Source organism: Bos indicus, chromosome 10 (genome assembly GCF_029378745.1).
Source record: "Bos indicus isolate NIAB-ARS_2022 breed Sahiwal x Tharparkar chromosome 10, NIAB-ARS_B.indTharparkar_mat_pri_1.0, whole genome shotgun sequence".
NCBI classification, from domain to species: Eukaryota; Metazoa; Chordata; class Mammalia; order Artiodactyla; family Bovidae; genus Bos; species Bos indicus.
The window spans coordinates 88,125,258-88,148,560 of NC_091769.1; the positions used below are offsets into that span (position 1 = coordinate 88,125,258).

Sequence of the window (23,303 nt, forward strand, 5' to 3'; positions counted from 1 at the left end):
TGATGGTTTGTGTCTCACCAGGTCTTACACACCCAGAGTTGGGCGTGTGAGCCTGGGCAAGGTGATATGGCCCACTCCTACTTTTGTTTCAAAGATTAATGTTTTGATAATCTTTGGCTTTAGCATCCTTTGATTAGGGCAAGAGTCCTTCATGTTAAACTGCTAATTGAGAACAGAACTGTTGATAGAGGCACAGTATATGAGTTGATAAGTTTCACTCCCAACATCCAGTACACTAGGAGAGAGTTCTAGAAAGTGGATTATCCTGTTTGGTGGCACCTTCAGACCTTAGGGCTCACCCACAACAGCACCTGCGTCCGCTTTCCTCAGCCTCCCCCCAGCTGGTGCCAGCAGAAGCATTCACATGACCCCAGGCCTGAACACCTGCTTAAATTTTGCACTGTAGGCACCTTCTTGCCTCACCCAAGGCCCAGTCCTGGCAGCACCAAACGCTTCCTGAGGCCCAGGGCCCACGTGGCCCTGACCTTGGAGCCCTCACAGCTGAGTCAGGAGACGGGACTCACAGAGAGAGCAGCAGGGCAAGGTGGTGTGACGTGCCCAGGTCAGCTATAGACCAGAGTTGCAGGAGCTCTCCAAGGCCTCAAAAGGAATGCAAGGTGAGCTGAGATTTGAGCTCAGCCTTGGCGTCAGGTGGAGTTTGGATAAGCTGCAAGGAAGTTCAGTTCAGGCGCTCGATTGCGTCTGACTCTTTGTGACCCCTTGGACTGCAGCACGCCAGGCCTCCCTGTCCATCACCAACTCCCAGAGCTTGCTCAAACTCACATCCACTGAGTCGGTGATGCCATCCAGCCATCTCATCCTCTGTCATGCCCTTCTCCTCCAGCCTTCAATCTTTCCCAGCATCAGCTGCTGGGACCAGCATTTTAGCCAAAGGAAAGAGACAGGGGCTTCCCAGGTAGCCCAGGGGTAAAAAATCCGCATGAAGGAGACGAGGGTTCAATCCCTGAGTTGGGAAGTTCCCCCGGAAGAGGAAATGGCACCCCACTCCAGTATTCCGGCTGGGATAATCCCGTGGACGGAGGAGCCTGGTGTGCTGCAATTCATGGGGTTACAGAGTCGGACATGACTGAAGAGCTGCACGCGCACACAGAGCCTGAGTAGAGGCATCATGGTGAGAGGGAAATACAACTTTGGACCTGGACCTGGGTTTCTGCATGATCCTGGCAAGTTACACAACCTCCCTGGGCCTCACTTCCAAGTTTGTTAGATTACTGTGCCATAACAAAAGGCTACTGTGCCATAAGGTGTAGAGTTGGCAGGGGGGAAGGGGGGCTCAAGGAACTAAATGTACAATCGTTACTGCAGGTGAAGCAGGCAGTTGAAGGGGCGAGGATGGGCCAGCTGGACTGGCCTGTGTCCAGGGTCACAGCCTGTCACATAGACCCAAAGAGGCTGTAAGCAGCCCAGCTCCCTGCCAGACTTCCACACTCTGCTGCCCTGAAAACAGATTCCCCTCCTTAGCACATACCTCGCAGAGTACTTGGCAAGCACGCTCCCCAGTCCTCAGCCTCACCCCTCTTTAGGGCGGTTCACCAAGGGGTGGGGAGCTATTGAGGAATCGGTATTGATTGCAGGCCCCACCCTAGCCAGGATCGCTGTAATCTCACACCTGGCCCAGCCTCCTGGCTGGTGACTCAGCTTGCAGCCTCCGCACATTCCGTCCTCACACGTGTACTGGGCGAACTTCAGGCCCCCTTGCTCACATTACTGCCACACGCCCCGCCAGGGCAGCGGGTCTAGCCTGGGCTGCATAGTGAAAGTGTCAGTCACTCAGTCGTGTCCAACTCTTTGTGACCCCATGGGTTGTAGCCCACTGGGCTCCTCTGTCTATGAAATTCTCCAGGCAAGAATATTGGAGTGAGTAGCCATTCCCAGCTCCAGGGGATCTTCCCGACTCAGATTGAACCTGGGTCTCCTGCACTGCAGGCAGGTTCTTTACAGTCTGAGCCATAGTGGAAGGCCTTAAAATCCCGATGGCCAGGCCACACCAATTCTGTCAGATTCTCTGGGAGGTAGGACCTCCCTTCCCACCCCTGCCAGTAATTAAGGTTCCTTAGAGGACGTGCCAGAGAAGGCGATGGCACCCCACTCCAGTACTCTTGGCCTGGAAAATCCCATGGACGGAGGACCCTGGTGGGCTTCAGTCCATGAGGTCGCTGAGGGTCGGACACGACTGAGCGCCTTCACTTTCACTTTTCACTTTGATGCATTGGAGAAGGAAATGGCAACCCACTCCGGTGTTGGAGAATCCCAGGGACGGGGGAGCCTGGTGGGCTGCTGTCTATGGGGTCGCACAAAGTCGGACACGACTGAAGCGACTTAGCAGCAGCAGAGGACGTGCACACTAAACTGGGAATTACTGCAGCGGCTCCCCCTTGTGGGCTTGGGCTTGGGGCCAAGGAGAGGGACTAGCCCTGCACGGTGCAGTGCGATCCAGGGCATGGCCATCTCCAGGAGCTTGTTAGAAGTGCAGAAGAATTATAGGCCCATCTGCTTGCAAATCTGCATTTTTAGCAGGTTCCCAGGTGATTCCTGCACACTGTCAAGTTGGAGAGGCACTGGCAGCAGCTTCCAGGAGACGCTCCCAGCGGTCCAGGTACACAGCCAAGTGTTTACACACGCCATCTCGGTTCAGCCTCACAGCCTCTCTGCTGTTACACCCTCTCCGACAAACAAGGAGATAACCCACCATTTGTTCAACAAATCCTTATTGAGTGCCCAATAGGAGAGAAGCTCTGTTACCAGGGACTGGGGATCAAAAACGATGCTCCCCTGCAGATCAAGTACTCAGAGGCCAGTGGGGTATGACGTCATCATCATCGCTTGACAGCTGTGTGTTCCTGGGTGACACCCTTGGCCTCTCTGAACTCCAGTTTCCTCTTCTGCTGATCTGGGCTGTGGTCATTATTCAGTGATTTTCTTCCCTAGGCAGAGTGCTCACCTGAAGGCCTGGATCTAGCCTGAGCTCAAGGATGGTTGCTGTTGTTATAAGAAAGAAAAAAAAAAAATACTGCAAGGTTGTGGGGGGAGGTGCAGTGGGGCGGGGTAGAGGGACACCAGGCTCCTGTGGATGCAGAGGGGCAGGGAAGAGAGTGAGGTCGAAGATCTTGGACGCCAAAAACTCCCAGGAGGTGATGCATGGGGGAAGGGCCAGGGTGTGGAGGAGGCCGCCTTGTCCTCGCACTCTCTGGCCCGATTTCTCCGGATCAGGCTGGTTCTCCCCACTTTTCAGACGAGATGAGTCAGACCACTATTGGCAGCGTGAGTCTGGGCCTCGATCCCGCCGCTTTGCCCCTTGAAGCTCTTTGCGGCTCCGGTGAGGAGAAGACACCCCATGCGGCCCCTCCAGGCTTGGATCGCCTCCCAGGTCCTCTCCGGCGCGCCACCGTGGCCTGCGGGGCGCGGGCGCCCCCTTCCCGCCGAGCCGAGTCACGGCAGCGAGCCCTGGCGGGCCCCAGGGATGCCCAAACGCGACGCGGAAGCGCAGTCCAGCCAGGGTAACACCCAGCCCCCCGCGGTCCTGCACCCACGGGGTGAGCCCGGGCTGTGGAATTGCGACCCTGGCCCACGCAGGGGTCTGAGCAATCGGTTTAGGGGTTTCGTGTTCCCTCGGAGTACACCACCGTTTCCTGTAATTTAATTTTCTCTCCTGAAAGCGTTGCTAATTAAATCCTTTCTTCGGCTAGCAGTCGTTCCCCTCCCTTGCCCCTCTCTCCGTTAATTACCCAGCACGTTGCCAGGGAGTCCTGGCCCCCACTGCCAGGCGTGCCCAGGTGGATGGACCTCGCTGCTGGGCTCTACTGGCCGCCTGGGCGGCTCCCTCCTCGGGTCTCCCAGGGCCCTTTCCTCCTGGACCTGGGGAGCAGCCCTTACCAGCCTGGTTAAAAGCAGCAACAGCCCTTTTCCTGGCGCTGCTGGCTTGGAATCTGTCAAAATCTAATTCATATGTGGTTTCACCTCCTGTGTCTTTCCAGTTCTGGAGTCATGCTTACTCTTCACTGCTTTTTTCGCCTAAGCACCCTTCCTGCCTTCTCCCCCACTGCCCACTGCACATCATGCTAGGCAGAAGTTTGCCAGACCGAGCCCAGTGTCTGGTGGAAGGGCACCCAGCGAATCTAGGACATGATCCGGACTAGAAGTCAGCTCTCCTGAGGCTTAGCCTCTCGGGGTCACAATTCAGAAGCCTCCCACTGCCCTCTCTGTTGCCCCTTTGGGGGGGTCATTCAGACCAAGTGTCCCACTGAGGGCTGAGAATGTCCAGTTCTTGATAAGTCTAAGTCCAGAGAGGGTGTGGAGAAAGGGAGCCCTCCAGCCCTGTTGGTGGGAATGTAAATTGGTGCAGCAGGTATGGAAAACGGGAGGGAAGTCCCTTTAAAAACTATCGAGTTACCCCACAATCCAGCAATTCCACTCCTAAGCACATACCTGGAAAAGGCAAAAACTCTAATTAAAAAACATACATGTACCGCAGTGTTCATAACAGCACTGTTTCACAATAGCCAAGACATGGAAACGATCTAAATGTACATTGACAGATGAATGAATAAAGAAGATATGATATACATCTACACGGAGTAGTACTCAACCGTCGGAAGGAATGAAATGGTGCCATTTACAGCAACACGGATGCGACAGAGACGATCATACTAAGTGAAATAAGTCAGAGAAAGAGATGTCATATGATATCACTTAAATGTGGATTAAAAAAATGGTACAAATGAGCTAATTTATAAAACAGAAGTAGACTCACAGACATAGAAAACAAACTAATCATTACTGAAGTGGAAAGGAAGAGAGAGGGATCAATTAGGAATTTGGGATTAACAGATATGCACTGCCATATGTAAAATAAACAACGACCTACTGTATAGCACAGGGATCAGTATCTTGTAAAAACCTATAATGGGAAAGAATCTGAAAAAGAATATATATATATATATGCACGCAACTGAATCATATAAATAAATATACATACAACTGAATCACTTTGCTATATACCTGAAACACTGTGAATTACAGTAATAAACATTGCATTCAGTTCAGTTGCTCAGTCGTATCCGACTTTTTGCGACCCCATGGACTGCTGTACACCAGGCCTCCCTGTCCATCACCAACTCCCAGAGTTCACTCAGACTCACGTTCATTGAGTTGGTGATGCCATCCAGCCATCTCATCCTCTGTCGTCCCCTTCTCCTCCTGCCCTCAATCTTTCCCAGCATCAGGGTCTTTTCAAATGAGTCAGTTCTTCGCATCAGGTGGCCAAAGTATTGGAGTTTCAGCTTCAGCATCAGTCCTTCCAATGAATATTCAGGACTGATTTCCTTTAGGATGGACTGGCTGGATCTCCTTACCATCCAAGGGACTCAAGAGTCTTCTCCAACACCACAGTTCAAAAGCATCAATTCTTCAGCCCTTAGCTTTCTGTACAGTCCAACTCTCACATCCATACATGACCACTGGAAAAACCATAGCTTTGATTAGACGGACCTTTGTTGGCAAAGTAATGTCTCTGCTTTTTAATATGCTGTCTAGGTTTCAGTTTTAAACATTGCATATTTAACTATTTTTAAAAAAGAGTCCAATGTCCAATCATGACAGTGAGTTGCCCGGGGTCACACAGGGACTCAGCATCAGAACTCCTGGGTACTCTGGACTCAGTGTGGTGATCTTTCCAAGATGCCACTTACTGGATAGGGGATATGTGAGCCCCCCACCCTGACTTCTGCTTATGCAGGGTCCCCCTTCCCCTCAGAGCACCACGTCTTGGACGCCACTCCCCCTTCCTCTCTATCTAAAAGCCCCCATTCAGGGATTTCCCTGGTGGTCCAGTGGCTAAGACTCTGCTCCCAATGCAGGGAGCCCAGGTTTGATCCCTGGTTGGGGAACTGGATCCCAAATGCTGCAACTAAGATACAAGACAGCCAAAAAAATAAGAGAAAATCCCCCATTCAGGCCATGTCTGACCCAACTCTCAGCTCACTATGAGACAGGAAAGGAAAGCAGCTCAAGCCAATCCCAGAATTTGAAAGGAGGAATTTGGTGGTGATGAGGGCAGTGCTATTTTTTTTAAGGAGATATTGGTGGTGGGGATTTCAGGCATTAGGAGAGGGCCAGAAAGGGGCATTTGGGGACAGAGACTCTGGAAAGGATCCCGTACACAGGACTGCTCCCTTCTGGAAGCCTCCAGCCCCGGCTCTCAGCTCTGTCGGCTCAGGGTTCCAGGTCAGCGCCCGGCTCCGTCTGCTGCGCCATGGGCCATCCGCTGCCTTCCGCGGGGAGGACGTTACCACGTGCTCTCGCTTCGGGCTGTCCTCCGGGCCCTGCGGAGGCTTCTCTCTCCCCGTATGTTGTAGGTGAGCTTTGACGCATGCGCTGCTTTCTCCTCGGAGCCCAGGCCGTCTCAGAGTCTCTGGTGCCTCCCCTGCTCTGGTCCCCAGGGGTGGGTGTGAGAGATGCTGAGCTCAGCCTCCTGGCAGCGTTTCGTCCCCTCCTGCAGGCGCCACAACACTGCCTGGGAGGGCAGCAGCCCAGAGACAGCTCAGGCCTTTCCGGCTGGCTGGGCATTGTCCCTGAGCCCTGGAGGAGGGTCCCCAGCCTGCACTGTCCTCAGGCCTCCACAATCAGCCTCCAGAAGAAGCTGCTTCATCCAGGGCAGCTTGCCATCATCATCAGCCTGGGAGGAACCAGATTCACCTCACTGGCTCTGAAGTCAGCCTGTTTCCATCTGCACGGCCACCTTACACAGCTGACTGTCTGCTCTATGAAGTCAGAGGCTGAGCCTTGGGCCTCTTTGTCCCCACCAGGGCCTATCGCATAGCGAGTCCGTGCTTGGTCGCTTCAGTCGTGTCTGACTCTTTGTTGGACACCATGGACTGTGGGCCACCAGGCTCCTCTGTCCATGGAATTCTCTAGGCAAGAATACTGGAGTGGGTTACCATTCCCTTCTCCAGGGGATCTTCCCGACCCACGAATCGAACCTGGGTCTCCTGAATGGAAGGCAGATTCTTTACCGTCTCAGCCACCAGGAAGTGACACCTAGTGCTGAATAAATGTGCTGGATGCATCCATCAGTCAATGAGTTGATGAATAAAAGCTCGACTCGTGGTTACTTTTCAGCAGGAAATTTATTGGGTATCTACAACAGTCCGTGTAGAAAGACCAACTAGTGTCAGGTTAGAAGGATAAACTCAGGAGCAGGCAGCCTGGATTCAAATCCCAGCTCTGCCACAAGGCTTTGGGCAAATTATATAACCTCTCTGTGCCTCTGTTCCTTTATCTGGAAAACAGAGGTAATACTAAAGCACACCTCGAGGGGTTACTGTGAGGAATAAACAGTGCGGGTAGAGTGTGTATATGATAAGGATCTGCCAGGTAAAGAATGCTCAGAAAGTGTTGGTCATTATCACTCACAGCAGAATTACTGCAAGAGCAGCATCAGTGGCCCACACTCTGCACGAGGTGTGGGGGAATCCGGGGCAATCCATCATCTCCACTCCCACCTTCTACGGCTTACAGTAGAGTTGGGAGACAAACCCACGCAGGAGGCAGTCAGTTAGAGCTGCCAAGTGTCGAGGAAGATCCCCCCAGTGCTGGACTACATACCCCATGGCATGTGGTGGGGCTGGGAGAGGGCTAGGCGGGTGGAAGAGGCATGTGGTTGTGGGGCTGTCCACCAGGGGGCAGCACGCCACAAGGGGCATGTGGGCCTCACCAGTCAAGACAGGAGATTGTGCATCATGCAGTCTTCCCTGCGTTTCAGGGTTTTCAGCTTTTCAATTCTACTCTACTCCCAGAGGCTATCTTGACAGAAACAGTTTCCTCCAACCCCATTTGCTGAGTCTGGGTGGGAAGGAAAGAGGGATGGGGGAGTTTCCAGGGGCCCCTCTTTGGGCCCAGAAAGAGGTCCCAGTTGAGCTCTCCAGCGGCTTCAGGCTGAAACTCTCAGCGATGACCATGACCCCCTGCCTTAGACTCCAACCTGGAGGACCCTGCTGATCTAGACATCAGTTTGTGCCTGATGCACACAAGTGGGACAGCCTGGACCTAGGAGGAGCCAAGGTTTAGGCTGAGTCAAGGTTTTATAAGAAGTGATCAGAGGGAGGAGACAGGGAGCACGTGCCCTCAAGACTAAAAACCTTCTTCAGCTGTGGCCTCATGTTGCCTACTCATGATCCCATCCCTCGTACATGGAGACTTGAAGTTCCCAGAAATCACCTGGCATCCCTCCTTCTGGATAGTCCTTCCCATCCCCACTTCCACCCACAGCCTTGCTTTTCTGCCCAACCAACTCCTATTCATCCTGTGTGAGCCAGGTGTCACCTCCTCTGGGCAGTCTTCCAGCTTACCCATGGCTCAGTGAGTGCTCTCCCCCAGGCTTCCCTCACACCTTGTCCCTCTCCCTCCCATCTATGCTCTCATACCTGGGAACCACAACCATCTGTCATTGGTTGTCTTGCCAGTGAACTCCCCTAGATTAAGCAATGGGTCTCAGTCGTCTTCACCTGCCTGGTTCTTGGCATCTTGCCTGGCATTGGATCGGCATCAATGAAAGTTTAAGGAATGAGTGGAGAAGCTGGGCCTGCACCACCCAGAGAGGGAGGAAGAAGGCAGAAGCAGAGACCAACATCAAGAACAGCTGAGCTCCCCTCCCCACCTCACCACACCAACAGGCTCACCTTGGCTGGTGAGCAGGACCAGGGTTCTGCCTCACCTCTATAGCACCTGGGATAAGATGGGAGCCAGGTATCCTTGCTCCCTGCCCAGCCCTCCTTTCTCCCCAGCAGGAGGGGCTGCCTCTCAAGCATCCCTGAGAGCATGCCCAGAAGCAGGGGGAGCAGTGAGGCCAGTCGGAAGATGCAGGGTAACAGAAAGGAGCCAGGAAACTTGGGGGGCCAAATGCATGGAATGACGGGGACAGCTGTGTTCTTAGGGGAGGAGACTGGCTGAAAGATGCCTGCTAGGAACTAGGACTGGCTCCTCGTTACAGTGAGGGCGATATGGTTTAGGTCTCCTCAAGTACATCGTTATCCCAAAGCTCCTTTGGCTCTTGAACATTGAGGAGCCCAGTGTATCACTCCATCTGATACTGGGTGTGGAGGCCAGAGGACCTGTGACCTCTATTGCCACGGGCAGATGGTTCCTGACCCCCGGTTTTGGGAGCCAGACAGTTGTACGTTAAAGTAAGCTCTGACCCTCTTCTTCCACTCAGGGTTGCAGGGTGGTTATTAGTGACACCATCAACTGCCAGCCAATGATGGGCCAATGACAGTGTCAAAGTGCTTCAGGGGGCCCTGAACCCCACCCAGGACCCCACCTAGAGTCACGTTCTCCCAACTCCAGGGCTCCTGCTGGCCTGCCTCTAGAGGGCACCCTGATCACCCCACTTCTACCCTTCAGGATCACTTTGGATCTTTCCCCAGTAGCTCTCTGGTCATGCTCCCTGTCTGTGAAGTGGCTTTGGCATCCCCCCTCCTTACCAGCCCACAGCCGCTAACCACCCAGACCCTGGTTACACCACACTCAGACTGTGGCAAATGCCTCCTATCGGGTCCCTCCCACTTCCAGTCTACCTGCCAAGGCTCCATTTCTGAATTCTAGATCTAATCAGGTAATCCCCTTGCTCAAACCTTCAATGGTTCCCTCAGTCAATTCAGTTCAGTCGCTCAATTGTGTCCAACTCTGCGACCCCATGGACTGCAGCACGCCAGGCCTCCCTGTCCATCACCAACTCCCAGAACTTGCTCAAACTCATGTCCATCGAGTTGGTGATGCCATCCAACCATCTCATCCTCTGTCCTCCCCTTCTCCTCCCACCTTCAATCTTTCCCAGCATCAGGGTCTTTCCCAAGGACTCAGTTCTTTGCATCAGGTAGCCAAAGTATTCCCTATGACCTGTCAAATTCATTCTAGATTTCTTAGCTTGGCATTCAAGGCCCCTCTGCTCAGGTCCCATCTCTTAGCCTTAACTCCCTCTGTAATGTCCCCTATGCTTACCATTCCACACTCACTCCAAGGCTCCAGGCCTGTTCCCTCCACCCGGGCAGCCCTCCCCAGGTCCCTCCACCTGCTGAGACCTCATCTACCCTCCCCTACCTTACCCTACCCACCCAGAAGTCCCCTACATCTGGGTATTCTCTCTCCTTCCTCCGAGCACTCCCAGGAACCTCTCCCAGGGTGTGAACCCTTGGAGAACAGCTGTCTCATCTGTCTTCTAGCCCCACTGTGTGCAGAATCCAGTGCTGGGCACATTAGGGGAAGAAGACATATGGGACATGCGAATAAGCACTGACCTGTGCAAACATTCGGTCAGTGTTTATCAATCATCTGCTATGTGCTTAGCCGCCGGTGGCATCCAGGGCAAGATGGTGAACAAGGCAGATGTCTCTGCCCGGTGGAGTACAGATGGCTCCTGCTCTAGAAAGTGCTGAGGACTGACCGCAACTCCATGCACCCCCTCCCCACCTGCCCCAGCGTATCTAGGGGCTGCCTTGCTGGTTGCCTGGTGGTGAGCATTCAGGGAGTGCAGACTGTATACAACACTGGCCTAGGCTGGAGGTTCTCCAACAGCCCAAGTAGCAAGCACTTTGCAGTTGTGTCCGCCATCAGTCCAGGCCTGCAGGTCTTTGGATACCATCAGAGGTTATGTCCACTCACCTTCTCAGGGGCCAGGCCCTCCCTCAGGCCTCAATGCCCTCAAGCAGCTCCCAGGGCTGGGTAGCTCAAGGTGTCCTGATACTGTAGGAGCCAAGAGGGCAGGGCTCCCTGGCTGATTCTCAGTGCTGCTGAGTTCTGGATGAGATGGAAGACTGGGTGGACTCCTCAGCTGTCCTCTGACATGGGAAGGAGAGGGAGGAGGAGGCAGGGTTAGCCATTCCATCCCTGGTGCCTGTGGGTCCGCAGATCTTAGCATGCAGACCTGTCTCCAGCCAGGTGATGCCCACGCTTTTACCAGCCACACAGCACAACCTTGACCCCTCACAATGGGCACTGGCTGAAGGGCAGGAGCAGGGTCCTGGGGGTCCCATGCAGCTGCCAGGCATTGCCCTTTTCATTGCTGACTTGCGAGGAGAGCCCGGGACCCCAGGGGAGGAGCAGGAGCAGCTGGGACAGCAGAGGTGGATTATGGACAGTGGTTATTTACCTGCTGGGACAGAAGCATTGTTAATTCTTACCTTCAGCATTTTAGCAGTTAGTATGACTGTGTCTGTGCATTCCAGCCTGGCCAGCCCTGCTACCAATGACATTGCCAAAGCAACCACGTCAAATCCAATTTAAAACCACATATTTTATTGATGTTCTTTACTGACAATATTCAGCCATGTGTACAAATATTACTCAAGCCCCACACCTGGCAACCTCCCCACCACCAGCCAGGAGATGACTCCCTGCATCATCTGTCTTTTGCTCCTTCACAAGGGCTGAGCCTCCAGGAGTTGGAGCATGGCAGGGCTGGCTTCCAAGCCTGAGTTTGGGGTCTTCCTGCTCCTCTTCCACTCCCACTGCTTCAGTGTGGTCAGAACTGAGGGTGAGCATGCTCCCCCCCCAATAACCCCTCCATCCTGGAAGCCTGGGAGCCCCGTTTCACCCCCTTTGCCACATCCTTCCCCTCCAAATGACCTGTCCTGCTGTCTAAAGAGACAGCAGAGTAACCATTTTTCAGGGGGTGGGAGTCAGTGCATGGGGACAGCAACGGGATGCTCCCAGGGGCAGGGATCTCACCATCTTGTTCAGTGTTGTATACCAGTGCCTGATAGAGACTTGGCACATAGTTGGTGCTCAATAAATACAGCAGGAGGCATGAATGAATGCATGAATATAAGAGGGAGAAGTATGAGCAGGAGGCACTGTTACTACATCAGTTCTCTGGAGGCATGAAGGCAGAATCTTCCCAAGCTCTGCTCAAGAGCTCAAGGTGTTGTGAGGTGTTGTGCAGCCATGGTCGGGATCGCTGACCACCAGCTGGACGCTGCAGAGTCTGGGCTTCAGCAGGCTGGATGGCAGAACAGCCTTGGGACCCAGTCAGGAGGGATCATTTGTGTTGTCTCCACTCCCTCATATAACCCAGGGGTCTGGTCATCTGGGCCCCGGAACGCACAGCAGCGCCTTCATCCCGAGTCAGTCAGGGTTGGTCTCCTATTTGCACCCCTATATTCTGCTCCCCCCTTCTTGAGCCTCAACTCTTCCTGTCTCCCTCCTCGGAGTTGAGCATCCCCTTCCAGCCTTGCTTTCCCCACCACTGCCCCAACCTGCTCCAGAAATGGCTCCATGCCCCTGATCTCAAATGCTGACACCCTCAACTAGCATTTATACCCAGTGGTCCTGAAAGTTGGCATCATGATTTTCAGACCCCTCCCTACCTGCCTCATCCTCTATGAAAGCAAATAACTCCCAGGCATCTCTGCAGCAGGCCTTGCCTCCGGACCTGGCAAGGGGTCCTTTTGTGCTCAGGAAGAGGACACTGGAGTCGTGGGGTGGAAAGGAGCTTCCTTTCCCTGGCCCTGAGCAGAAATTCCTTCCACAGCACACCTATTAGATGACTGCCCAGTCCCTTCTGGAATACCTCCAGTTGTGGGACACTCACTATCTCCCCAGGCAACCATTCAAACATTGAGCAGCTTTAGCTGCTAGAATGTCCTTCAGAAATAAGCCCATTTGCAACCCTCATTCTCAGTCCTAAAATATTCCAGTGCCCAATCTCTGCGTGACCCTCTCTCCTCCTATTCTGACTCTATTTTTGTAACAACATTCCTCACCACCAGCCACCCCACACACACACAGACATGTACACATGCCCTCATCTATGTGGCTGTATAGTCACACACCTCTCTCATTCATCAGTATCTCCCTTCCCTTCTCCCTTGTCTTCCTATCATCTATGGAAGACCTGGAGTTTGGAGACCAATGGCAAAGGCTGGAAGAGTGCCAGGGAAAAGAAGCATCCAGCCAGGTCCTGGACTGGGCTGGGGGGCCCAGCTCTGGTGGGGAGGACAGGAGACAGCAGCTGGAAAATCTCAGGCTGTTGGCTTCTATCTCCCAGAGAAAAGGCCTTGCAACTTGGGGGCTGGGCAGCAAGCTATTGAGTTCTTTTTTCCTTCCACTGTCCACAGTTCCACAGAGACGAGGACACACGATCCTCCTTTCCCAACCTCACTAGCAGTTGGCAGAGCTGACTTGGCTGCCTCTCACCCGTGGTCATTCTAAACATTTTTGCCAGATTTCAGGCCTTTAGGGAGCATCATACCAGCAGTAAGAATCCGCTCCCCACTCCTAGTCTAGGGTTGAAAGGAAAAGCTCTAGCGGATAGCAATGATGACAGGAGACTTGGTAGAGAGTGTATGGACCAGGCAGAGGGGGAAAGCAGGCACCCAAGGGACGGAAACAAAAACAGAGGCCTCTGAGCAGTAATCAGCCACCAGGCTGGCTCATGGGGGAGCCTAGCAATGCCTGGGTGGCCATCTTTCCTCCTTGAGAACCAACACAGTTCTCTGGTGTTATAGACCAGGGATGGATGCTAGGACCTTACCAGTCCAAAGTTGTAGTGGGTCATGGGTGGAGACGGGGTGCTGTGGTCTCATGTTCACATGGAGTCAAGACAGACACACACACGCAGAGGAGTGATGGGAGCACCTGCTACTTGTCCCGCTGCTTGCAGCTCTCGCTTCCAACATTGAACATGGGGACCAGCAGGCCCAACAGCCACCTCTTCCCGAAGACCTCCTGTAAGTTCTTGCGCCAAGGCCGGGCCCTCACCGCCACCCCCTTCCGCACCTGGTGGCGGGTCTGCCCCCGGAGAATCAACAGCAGCTGATGGCAGCAGAAGCCAGCGCAGGCCAGGCCAATGGCAAACCAGAGATAAAGCATGAGGATGACGAACATTTCAGAACCGAGGACAGCTCCTGCAGAGGGCGGGGAAAACAAATTTCAGAACCGAGGACAGCTCCTGCAGAGGGCGGGGAAACACCAGACTCACTTTACACTCTGGCCACGTAGGAGACTGCGATCCAGGCAGGCGCTTTCCGCTCCGGAGAGAGGGAGATGAATGAGACTGAAACTACATTTTGTAGCAGTCTCAGCGCTGTGGCGAGGGAGAGGACTAGTTGTCCTAACTTTTTCTTAGTGCTGATGGCTTCTGAGGCGAGAGAGGAGCGCTGGGGACGTGGGGGAGAAGGAAAGGAAACTCCTATGGGCAGTGCCTAGATGCTAACCTTTGCTCAGGGTCAGTGCTTCCCATCTGTCTCTCTGCCTTCTCTTTGGGGGCTAGAAACAGGGAGAAGGGGGTTTTCTCAGGAGGAGAGAAGGGTGAGCTGAAGACCCTGGACAGGGAGATGGTGCTTGGGCAACTGTCTGGACTGCAAAGCCTGCTGACTTCAGAGCTGTGAGCACTGGCTGGGAGGATTCAGGAAAGTGACAGCATGATGGAGAACAGGGCCTCGTCATCAAGAAGAAGTCACGAGCTTCAGGGCAGTGCAGAGGATAATTCAATTATCAATGTTAAAAAGAGGACAGTATGGCCACTGGAACTTTCGACCAGAGCTGTCCTATCAGAGCTTGCTAAGGCTGGAAAAGGCCCCCAAGGTTGTCAGTCTAGCCCCCTGCCTTGAGCTGAACCTCCATTAAACCCCTCTAAATCAGCACTCTGCATGACTGGCTTAAACATCCACTGAGTAAGAGATTCACCATTCTCCTTCCGAGCTGGAGTGGTCGGTCCTTGCTAAGTTTGAATCTCCCAGCTCTGTGGCCTTTCACAAGTTTCTTAACCTCTCTGAGTTGCAGTTTGCTCATAATGTAAAGTGGGTAGAATAGCAATAATTCCACAGGGTTGCATCATTCAGGGACACTGTGTGCCCAGTGGCCAGCATTCTGGTTCACACTCAGCTCAGCCCTCCCTGCTCAGCATCCTTCACAGATAAGGAGATTACCTCCAAAAGAGGCTCAAGTTTAACTCCTAAGACCATCAAGCTTTCTCCTTCTCCTTTCCAGGGCTTGGAGACCTGGCTGATTTACAACTTTGGCAGCCTCCACCTGCCCAGCCGTCAGGGCAGTGGGCCTAGCAGAGAACTCAAAAGCCCTCCTCAGCCCCTCTCTCCTGCAGGGCAAGCTCACCACCACTCCCTCCAGTGAGATGCAAGTGCTGGCCAGAGACCCCACCTTACAACCTACTCATCCCTGCAAATCTCAACCATATACCTCCCTTCTCCAGTTTCCCCTGACCCCCAAGGACCTCTTCTCATCTCCCCTAGCTTCCATTTCCAGATTCCTGAGGGCTGGGCTTTTAAAACTTTTCCAATCTGAGCAATGCTGGACCCAGCAACCAAGAGGATGTGGATATGACTCAGGTTTGCTCATTAGCATCCCTGTCTTGCCCTCAGCCCTAGGAAATTTGATAGCAAGTTTCTCTTGGCAAACTTGGGGACAGATAAGTCCCACTGCCCAAGGGATGGAACGCTCAGTCCAGCTGGCTTGCACTGGGAGCAGGGAACAGCAGTGGGACAGGGCTCACTTTGGGCTGTGCCATGCCTCTGACCCACTTCTTCCTCGTCAGGTTAGCTCAGGCAGCCACGTGTAGGATGAAGGACCCTGGGACCACGGTGCCCTCTGGGGTGCAGGAATGCTGACAGGCAAAGAGGGCCTGCAAGCTGGGATGTGCGAACATCAGAGCTGTCAAGCACAAGCCTGCCTTGCAACGCAGCCTCAGGGACAAGCCTGGGCTGACGGAAGCTGTTTTCCACAGGCTTTTTTTCTGACACAAATCAAGGCATACAGAAAAGACCTTGTGGCCTTGCCTTGGCCCCTTGCAGCAGCTATAAAAGGCTATTCTGGGGATCTGTTTTCTCTCAAAGTGTTTGAAGATGCCTAGCCTGGCCGCCTCAGCTCCTCTGAACTATTTAATAATAGCTCTGCTCCTTTTAGAAAATCACAGAATTTTCCTAATGGGTTGAAACGGTCACACCATCCAGTCTCTCCAGCCTGGTTTCCCACCAAGCACCTTTGACAGAACGTCACCCAGATCTTTAACATCCATCCAGGGATAAGAAGCTCCCTCCCTCCCAAAGTGGCTCAATCATCAAGAAGCAACTTCAGAGGGGCAGCCCCAGGAAAGCAGTATGGTAGGAAGAATATGGGCTCTGGATGCTAGCAGCCCTGAGTCCAAATCTTGGGTTTGATACTGTGTGTTCCAAAGCAACTTATCCTCGTTAACCTTTGGTTGCTGAGTCTTTAAAAATTATATAATAATACTTATCTTACAGACTTGTCCTGAGGATAGGCTGAAATAAGATCTGCATGGTGAGTAGCACATACAGTTTGCCCAACAAACATTAACCTTTTTATTTGTCCACTGGATTTTTTTGGCACCTACCACACTGGCATAGTTTTCCAAGTGCCATGAACACAGGTCAGATGGCATCACCTCCATTTCTCAGATGAGAAGAATGAGGCTCAGAGAGGTGACACAACCTGCGTGGTCCCATAAAGCCAAAAGAAAGAACAACTTCTAAAAATGTCACTGGCCAGTCCTTCTCTGGCACCAACTGAGGGTGTGTGGGCAGTAGCCATCTGAAGACCCATCCCAGTTTTCGCCCCCAGGGCCCACATTCACAGCCATCCCATGCTCTGGTGGCAGATCTGCTTTAGGGGCAGCCCCACAGTTGAGGACAGGTCAGCCTGGGCAACTTTGTTCCTTTTAACACCCTCCTATCCACCCTGCGTCCTGAGCAGATGAGAAGTCGGGGGGAGCCTCAACCATTTGTGTTAAGAAGTGAGGGAGAAGCTGAATAGGGGAGGTGTGTGTAAGGGCAGGGGAGAGAAAGGCTGGCAAGGGGAAAGATGTGTGTGTGTGTGTGTGTGTGTGTGTTAGTCGCTCAGTCATGTCTGACTTCTTTGCAACCCCGTGGTCTGTAGCCTGCCAGGCTCCTCTATCCATGGGATTCTCCAGGCAAGAGTACTGGAGTGGGTTGCCATTCCCTTCTCCAAGGGGAAAGATGAAAGCCTGGCAAAGGAGGAAGGTGAGATGAGACAGTTGGAGATTAGAAATCGAGGCCTCCTTTACTAGGGGGTCTGGCGAGGAGGTAAAAGATAGTGGGGCTTATTCTTCTGCTGGAACCAGGATCTGGGCCCCAAGAAAGGGACTGACTGGCTCTGTTTCCCCATCAGATTAAAGCAAGAGGTCTCTCTTCCTTACTTTCCTGTCTCCCAAACCTAGCACATATGGACAGTCCTCAAGGCCAGGCTTATCTCAAATCAAACCATTTCAACATCCTCCCTTAGGAAGCATCCATTTTTATGTGAATAAGACTACTTGGAAAAGGAAGTGTTATCAGGCTCTCTGGCTCTCCTCCTTCCTCCACCTGCTGTGCTCACACTCCACCCCCTAACCCACCCACCTGCCCTCCCCCAGCCTGGTTATTTCAGTCCCCGGCAGCCTCCCATGCTGGCGCCCGCCTGGGTCCAGAAGGCCCCGAGAGCTCTGAGTTCTGGGCCCAGCTCAACCACCAGCCCTCAAGACAGCCCTCATTGCTGAGTCCTTCCTGGGCCTCTGTGTTCCCACTGCCAAATGGCACCAAGTTCTCTGTCTAAGGACTGGGCCACAGCCCCAACGAAAGACCAAGATGCTGCTTCCCCAGAGTAGAGCAGAATTTCATATGAGCATCCAGCCCAGACATACCACAACCATTTGGGGTTCTCAGTGGAAGTAGCTGTATTCTGTCTTTCTTTGTCCCTGAAAGGTCAGTGGGGGAGGACACAAACCATTTGTTCTGAGCTGTTGTGTGTTGTCTATAAAGACCTGGGAGGCAGGCCAGAGGCTGTCATTCGTAAATAAAGATACTGGACAGCCATTTGATCCCATCTGAGTCTGTTTCTTCATGAGAAATGGAAATAACATCATACACACACGGCTACCTGTCTACATATATATATATATATATATATATATATATATATGCTACTGATTGTAAGAACCAAGACAGTCAGGGCCAGGGTGGGCGAAGTGAAGGAAATGAGGTCAGGGCAGATTTCAAGGCCAGGTAAGGTGGTAAGAACTGCCACCAGGGGCCAGGTCCCTTTGGGCCTTGATACCCCAGTCTCCTTGGGGTACACTTTACAAGGTACAGCCCTCACCAGGGTGCCTAGCTGACCCCAGTGTGAGGGCCCACACACACCTGACTCCTACAGGTGTAAGAGCCTCCTGGAGGGTCAGATGCCCCGCCAGTCCCATGACACTGGTGTGAAGATGGAGTCATTAAATATGACTAGAACTCCAACCAGGGTGCTCTTTGCTCTGAGCCATCTGTAGACCGGAGAACAACCTGGTGGGGTCAAATATAATGGGTAGAAGGGCAGGACTGGCCCAGCACCCTGGTCAACCCTCCTGTAGTTGGTTGGCAAGATCTTTAGAGGCCAAAGTCCTTGGAGGAATGAGTGAGCCGGACTGGCGTCCAGGCAGAGGAAGGTCATAGCGTGGGGCTACCTCCAGGCTGCATGGAGGGATTGCCAGCACTCAGCCCTGCCTGCTACAGAGCAGATGTATTACCTGGATGGCCACAGTTCTATGAGCACATGGACAGTGGCACTCAATGAGATAATGAATGAGGATGGGGGTGGAGAGGGAGGTTGCCAGGTGACATAGATGCCCTGTTAGTTTAAATTTCAAATTGATAACAAAACAAAACAAACAACAAACAAAAAAACTAGTATGAATGTATCCCCTGCAATATTCAGGAAACACTTGTAATGAAAAGTTAAGCATTGTTTTATCTGAAATTACAGTGTAACTGGTCATCCTGTATATTATTTGCTAAACCTGGCAAATGTAGGGTTGAGGTGGAAGGTGTCCATGTAGGGCCCAACCTGCCTGCCAAGGCCCACTCACCAGAGAAGAACTGGCTGATGGAGGTGGGAAGGAGCGTGAGGAAGGCCAGGGGGTGGGCGAAGGAGATGGACAGGACCGCGGAGATGTAGGCCACGCCGGCCACCATGGAGTAGAGGCAGGCCAGCGAGGTGTAGAGGCAGAACAGGATGAAGTTTCGCATGTTCCTGCTTCCGATGCAGTTGCCGGTGAAGAAACAGTGGTGGTCGTGCCTCAGGGTGACTCTGGCGCACACGCGGCAGAAGTGGGTGCTGGGCGGGGGGCACAGGGCCCTCCTGGCCTCAGCCCCCTGGCAGGCATCCAGGTCGTCCGGGGAGTTCTGGATGACCAGGACATAGTTGCCCAGGGCGTTGGCGGAGAGGAACAGGAAGAGCGCCCCGTGGAGCAGGGCGGGCGAGAAGAGGCGGGCGGCTGTGGGGTCCTCACGCATGCGGGGCAGAAACAGGAAGAGCTGCAGCACCAAGGTCACCAGGGCGATGCACAGGAAGTAGGCAGGGGCCACCACGTTGAGCAGCCTCAGGGCCAGCATCCTCGATCACATTCCTAAGGGTCCAAGGAGAGGGAGACTTACCGCAGTGTCCTGAGGGTGCCCTAGGGTGCTCCCCAGTTCTGTCTGTTCTGCTGCATGAAAATCCACGTCCCTCAGATCGCCCCTCCTCTTCTCCCTAACCGTGACCCAGCAGGCATGACACCCTGAAATCACCATGGCCTCTGGGGGCCAAGCCCTACGTCCTGGTGTCTGCCTCCTCCATTTTTGAGCAACCTCAGCACCCTGGAGCCCCCCAGGAGTCAGGCAGGAGGAAGGCTAGGTCAAGGGCTTGTTCCTAGTCTGTAGGAGATGGGGTGGGGGAGGGGAGCTAGGGCTCTTCTCCTCTATGGCAGTGGAAACGTGCCTGGGTTTGAGATTTCTCCCTCCGACCCCTAGGAGGACAAAGCAGAAGATCTGGGGTGGGGGCAGATGGAAATGACCTCCTGACGATCCTGTTTCACCTCCCCTTTCTCTGCCCCACCCCTCATCTTGGGCAGTACTCAGCAACCTTACCCATACCCCAAAGAGCTTTGGGGGTACATGTGCCTGTGGGTCCCCTGATGTTTGCATGGGGTGTGCGGGGCTGTTCCTTGTGTGTGATTCTATGTGTGTAATCTGTGTGTGCGCCTGTGTATCTGTGTTTGTGTGTGTCTGAGTGTACACATAGCAGCCGCTGCCACCTGGCTTCTTAGAAAAATCAATGACAACAATCAATACATTCACACACACATTTAGGAGGCGGGGGTGGGGGGGGCACACCGGAATACCAGGGTCAGCTGGTTTTGCTCAGTCCATCTCTCTGACTGCTGACTGCCCTAGCTATTTCTTGGCAAAGAGGCGACGAAATTAAAATCCCCCTGCGCCCCCTCCCACCGCCACCCACTTTGCGCCTGCCTCCCGCCCTCCTGGTGCGAGAAACCCAAACAACCCCGATGGCGCCGCCGAAACCCTTTCGATGCCAACAAGCTCTCCCCGGGCACAGAAGTGGTTGCTTGGCCAGCCTTTCAGCGGACCTACCCCCGCCGCGGATTGCAGCCCCGCACCAATACATTTATCCCCCCTCGCCCCTCACAGTCCCGGTTCCTGCCCAGCTTCGGAAGCCACTGAAAAATAGGATTCTGGGCGCCCGCGAGAACTTTTCCAGGGGCTCGGGAGTAGGCGAGCCTGAGACTCGAGAAAAGTTCTAGGAAGGGTTGTTGCACCCAGGATGGGCGAATGCCATGAGGCCTCGGTCCAGGCTGTCCCGTGCCAATCGGGTGACTGATCACCTTGGAGTCGCCTTTGCAGGTGCCGGAGCCCCCAGGAGACTGGCGGCCGCCGTAGGGACCGCGGGCCTCTGTCAGCGGCGGGGGTCTCGGCGCAGGGCTGAGACCACTGGGGTTGGTCTCTGGGGGCCCCTCACCGCCCCTCCGCCAGACGCTCCGGGGGGGGCTGCGGCGGCGGCGGCGGCTCTGCCCACCCCCAGAGTGCCGGCAACCCAGGCTCCGGCGAGAAGCAAGTGTCTTCCCCACGCCGGTCGCCAGGGGGGCCGCGGGAGCAGCTTCCAGATGCGCCGCGGCGCCGGGAAGAAGGACGGGCTGGGGGCTGCGAGGGGCGCACGGCCGGCGGCCGCAGCCCCAGCCGCGAGCGGGAGAAGGGACCGCGGGGAACGCCCGGGCGGCCCTAGCGCGCGGGGAGCTGTCCGTTCAGCACTGGCGCCGGCCTCGCCCGCCGAGAAGGGAGGCACAGCCGGGGCTCCGGCGAGACAGACAGCGCGGGCGGCCGCGGGCTGGGCGGCCACCGCCTCCCAGGCGCCCGGGAAGCCGCCCCCCGCGCCGCCGCAGAGCGGGTGGGGAGAGGAACTCACCGTGCTCTGGTCGCCGACAAGAGGAGCCCCGGACGCCGGCTCTCGCCCTCCCCGAGGCTGCAAAGTTGCGGGCTCGGCCCCACGGGCTCTCAGCCTCCTCACGCTTCGCTGGGGGACCGGGCAGGTAGCGGGGGTGTCGGGAGGAGGGAGCGGGCAGCTGCCGTCCTCCCACTTGGGCGCCGGCGAGTGGGGGCCAGGAGGCGGCGGGGACGGCAGCTGGGCATCCCCCCGCCACCCCGCCCTTCCCAGAGCCCCGCCAACCCTCCCTTCCCTCCTGGGGGCGGCGCTCTGGCCACCCCGCTCAGCTTCGTGGACTTGCTCCCCTCCCCAACCTTCCCCCACCTCGTTCCTCTGGAGCGGGCTGGGGCTCCCCGCCTGACTTCAGCCACCAGTCCAGCTGTGAGCTCTGGGTTCAGCCCTGATGTGGAGGCTCCCTCATCGTCATCTGCTCCTTCCCTCCCCACTGTGGCTGAGACCCTTCCATCCTCTCCCGTCCTTCTCATACTGAGGAAATCGGAGGGGATTAGGAGTTCAGCTTTTCCCTGGGGGGCGACCACCCTTGAAGATCAGTGTCCTTGTGGTGATGGCTTGAGAGCCCCGACCCTGGAGCCTGTCTGCCCCAGGGTCTGAATGTCCATCATTCACAGCTGGGTGATCTTCAGATTCCAGTTTCTCCATCTGTAAAAGAGAGAAGTGAGCTTATATGACAACAATCTATGTAAAGAGCTTAAACCGTGCCTGCACAGGGTGAACGCTATTTGAGCATTCATTTGTAATTATTGACTCTATTTGTTGGGCCCTTACTGGGAACCAGGCACTATGCTAAGCCTTTAGCATGAGGCAGCTTTGTTCATCCTCAGCAGAAGCTCTGTGACGTCCGTTGTATGGATAAGGAGACTGAGGCACGGAGGAGCTAAGTTCACATGCCCAAGGACATACGGCGGGTAAGTGGCAGAGCCTGGATTTGAACTAATGTAGCTGCTCTCAGCCTCTACACAGCCCAGCATCACCCTGAGACCCAGAGGGAGCTCTGACTTGGGAGAAAGGGATATAACTGAACCATTTATCCAGACACAGAGCTTGAACAGCTTGAACCAGGAGCATCTGCCTGGAGTCTTGGCTCCATCTCACTCTTCCTAATTCCTTTCTTTTTTCTGACCCCACTAGTCTGAGGTAGGTACCGAGCGGCACCAAGAAGGTGGGGACAGTTGGCCAGTGTGTGTCAGATGGAGGTTGGAGGGAGCAGAGAGGGTTTTAGAATATGGGCACCACCACCACCTCGGCTTCTTGAGGTGTCAGAGATCACCTCACTACCCTGTTACACTCCTCTGGATGAAGGCAAACATCATAAACGAGTAATTGTTTATTGCTTCCTCAACTGGTTGATTAAAACAAGAATAAGCCCTTAAAATGAGGACAATATGCTTATCAGCTCAGCCTATATTTTTGAAGCATCAGATACTATTTTCTCTGTATTTTAACGGTAGGCATCAAAATGAAAAAGACAACCAGGAAACCTTTTCGTGTTCTGCAAGGGTCTTACGTATAAGCAAAAGAACAGCTTGCCAGGTGTTGGCCTCTGAGAATCTGGCAGCCCTGTGAGACCTGATGGCCAGAGGGCAGGCACAGGAAAGCACAAATGGTCATTTTTTTTTTTTTTTTTCCTTTAGAGCCTGTTTGTGTCAAGATCATGGCTGTCTGGACCCTTTTCAGAAGCTCTGCCTGCCTCTCACCCTGGCTTGGGAGGGAGGGAATGGAGGACTTGGCTGTATTGATTGAAGATCTCCATTCCCTAAATACCTTGAGAGTCAGGCGGTATTTCTAATTTTATTTTGCATATGGGTGTGTGGTGGGAAGGTGTGTGTCTGATTGTGTGTGTGTGTGTGTGTGTGTGTAAGGGGAGGGAAGGAGAGGGAGAAAGGAGAAGCTAAGGAACGTGGGAAGATGTTGGTGGGGGAAGGGAGCATTCAGCCAGGAAAGAGATGGAGATCTGGCCTTGAAAACACAAATGGACAAGAGCAATTATTTGCTTAGAAATATGG

At 54.1% G+C, this 23,303-nt stretch overlaps 1 protein-coding gene and 1 long non-coding RNA gene across 3 annotated transcripts; one reads left to right on the forward strand and one right to left on the reverse strand.

Moving 5' to 3' along the window:
• Window positions 1-11,285: 11,285 nt before the first annotated feature.
• Window positions 11,286-21,351, reverse strand: ZDHHC22 (zinc finger DHHC-type palmitoyltransferase 22). Of its 2 annotated transcripts, none has more exons than XM_019967987.2 (3): window positions 21,262-21,351; window positions 18,890-19,429; window positions 11,286-13,916 (listed from the first exon to the last, which is right to left on the reverse strand). In XM_019967987.2, exons 2-3 carry the CDS (start codon window positions 19,413-19,415, stop codon window positions 13,651-13,653), a joined length of 792 nt encoding a protein of 263 aa, XP_019823546.2. In that variant the 5' UTR covers window positions 19,416-19,429; window positions 21,262-21,351; the 3' UTR covers window positions 11,286-13,650. The 2 variants fall into 2 exon arrangements, with proteins under 2 accessions (XP_019823546.2, XP_070654004.1); XM_070797903.1 differs by lacking the exon at window positions 21,262-21,351 and adding an exon at window positions 20,684-20,915.
• LOC139185394 (uncharacterized) lies at window positions 21,301-23,072 on the forward strand. The gene is made up of 3 exons (XR_011569027.1): window positions 21,301-21,385; window positions 22,122-22,205; window positions 22,932-23,072. It is a non-coding gene; the product is annotated as an uncharacterized lncRNA (long non-coding RNA).
• Window positions 23,073-23,303: the final 231 nt, after the last annotated feature.